The sequence below is a fragment of the Cystoisospora suis genome (assembly GCF_002600585.1).
Source record: "Cystoisospora suis strain Wien I chromosome Unknown contig_2623, whole genome shotgun sequence".
NCBI classification, from domain to species: Eukaryota; Apicomplexa; class Conoidasida; order Eucoccidiorida; family Sarcocystidae; genus Cystoisospora; species Cystoisospora suis.
The window spans coordinates 619-2,730 of record NW_027155421.1 but is presented as its reverse complement, the minus strand read 5'-3'; the positions used below and the strand labels follow the sequence as shown (position 1 = coordinate 2,730).

Sequence of the window (2,112 nt, the reverse complement as noted above, 5' to 3'; positions counted from 1 at the left end):
GAACTTCGGCTAGCCTTCTTGCTTTTGGCAGTTGGTGGAAGGTAATAGATTACCCCCAGACTTTTACCATCGCCCGGCGTTCGAAAAGAGTAGGCGGGTAAGACGCGGGTTATTGCAAAAGTGGTCAAGGACGTTCCGTGTGGCGGAACGGATACGTACGCGTGGATGGCCTTAAAGTGAACGTGACCGTTGGGTTGATGTCTGGCGGCTGGGCGAGCGTAGAAAACGTGAAGTCAGTACATTTTAAGGCGCGGTCCGCGCAAATCTGGAGGAGCTGTAGAAACTGTTCAGACGCTCTCACGAACCGAAGGCGCGGAGGCTAGGGTCGAGGAGCGGGAAGCGGCGAGACGGTCTCGGTTGATGGGCCATATGTGTGAGGCAGGCCGTGGTCCAGTGTCTGGCATTCCAGGGCCGCGGAGAACAACCTGAGTGATTGCGTTGCTCGTACCGCTGCAGTTTCAGGAACGGGACGCAGACTTTGAACTCGCAGCTATCGTCTCCTGAGTCTTGTCTGATGGTGTCCAGTCGGCTGGTGGTCGTTTCCAGTCTTTGCAGCAGCTATCCAACAATGGGATTTACTGGAGCGGCTGCGGGTTTGGGCTGCCATTGGATACTTGAAGCTGAGTAAGCCCATGTCGTGGCGCTGTTGCTTCCGTCGAAGCCGCAGCATTGTGACTAACACGTGCTGCACTCTTGTCGAAGCCGTTTGCGTACCCGGGAATCCCTTTGCAAGGGCAACATAGTATGCAGTTTTAGGATCGATATATATCATGGTACGAACACTCGCGTCCCATCTGCGATGCTCTTCGTAATGGCGGTGACTGGGGACTGCTCGGCGGGAGCGGGAAACTCGCAAGGAATCCTGTTTGGGCACCACGGATGTAGTGTGTGCGTAGGTGTGCGTAGTCAGGTGGACTTGCTTGCGGGCATGTTCCAAATAGGGAACGGGCCTGGTGCGGTGTTAACGGAGTTCGTGGTATTCCGGTACGGCGTCTGTTGAAACTACGTGAGCAGGACCGTGTTCGCCTCGCGACCGGCTGCAAGCTCCTAGACTTTAGTAGCAACTTACGTTCAGCGGAGGTGCCGGGACGCCACACTCACAATACCAAGTCGACCGTGCGAGAGCCCCACCGCCCCGCGTTGCACGGGGATCTGCGCCGAGTTGCTGGACAGCGGAAGACCGCTCCATGCAGGCCAGGTGGGCAGCTACAGGCCTAACGTCTGTTCAGGCGGTGTGGGACTTACGTTTCGACTTCAAGGGCGCATCTTGTAACTAGATTGACTAATGTGACTTAACATTCCGGGATGCCAGTTTGGCCTCTCCTCCATTTGAGGACGCGAGGTCGACAGCTAGTGTGCACGTGACAGCGTCCGAGAGCGCCATGCTGCAGCCGGAACTCTACGCAGTCCGGGCAGCCGGAGTAGGCGCGGTTCTTGGTCGTGCCTCTATATGCGTTTTCAGGCGCCGAGGACGAGGGAGGTCTTCTGGGGCAGTTCACAACGGATGACTGTAAGCTGATTTTCCGTGACGGTAGGAAGCTTCCAGTACGTACCCGCGTATGTGTACATGGCGAAGTGGAAAGAGACCTCGAACTGCGCTGCCGGAGTGACCTGAACTGTGGAGGCTGTAGAAATTCAAAACAGCAGAGCTTCTGTAGGGCGGGAGGCGGGTGCTGACTCATGACAACTAGGGCATCTCGGCGGCAGGGAACTTCGTGTAGTGCTGCGGCTCTGTGGCGTGTCCACCGATGACTCTGGTGTCGTGGGCCACTGTGGACGCAAACACCGTCTGGCGAGATTTTCAATTGTGAGCTTCGTATACCGATGACGGCTCACTCGCTGGACCGCAAGTAACCATGCAAATGAACTTGTCTTTCGGTTTCCGTAGTTTGACGTAACACGTATGCGAGGTCGAGAACGAGTGCACCGGCTGCCGCGTGCCGCTAGGATTGTCAGCCTGAGACTGCCTGTTCCCCTCCTGCGTTTGTCACCTCAAACCTCATGGAAACTTGGGGGGTACGTGGAGGCTGGGGCGGCAGCGACCATATTGCGTTTATCCACGTATCTGTGTACTCGTTCTGGCGAGCCGGGGGAGACCCGCTGGAGAGCGAC

General features: G+C 56.9%; 1 protein-coding gene across 1 annotated transcript in view; it reads left to right on the top strand.

The window, feature by feature from the left end:
* The window catches only part of CSUI_005411 (uncharacterized protein), a 7,129-nt gene that overhangs the window by 4,442 nt on the left and 575 nt on the right, over positions 1 to 2,112 (top strand). The window contains exons 5-6 of the mRNA XM_068065587.1: positions 556 to 624; positions 1,463 to 1,510. Of these exons, the coding sequence (XP_067922437.1) occupies positions 556 to 624; positions 1,463 to 1,510 (117 nt within the window). The remainder of the gene's footprint in view (positions 1 to 555; positions 625 to 1,462; positions 1,511 to 2,112) is intronic.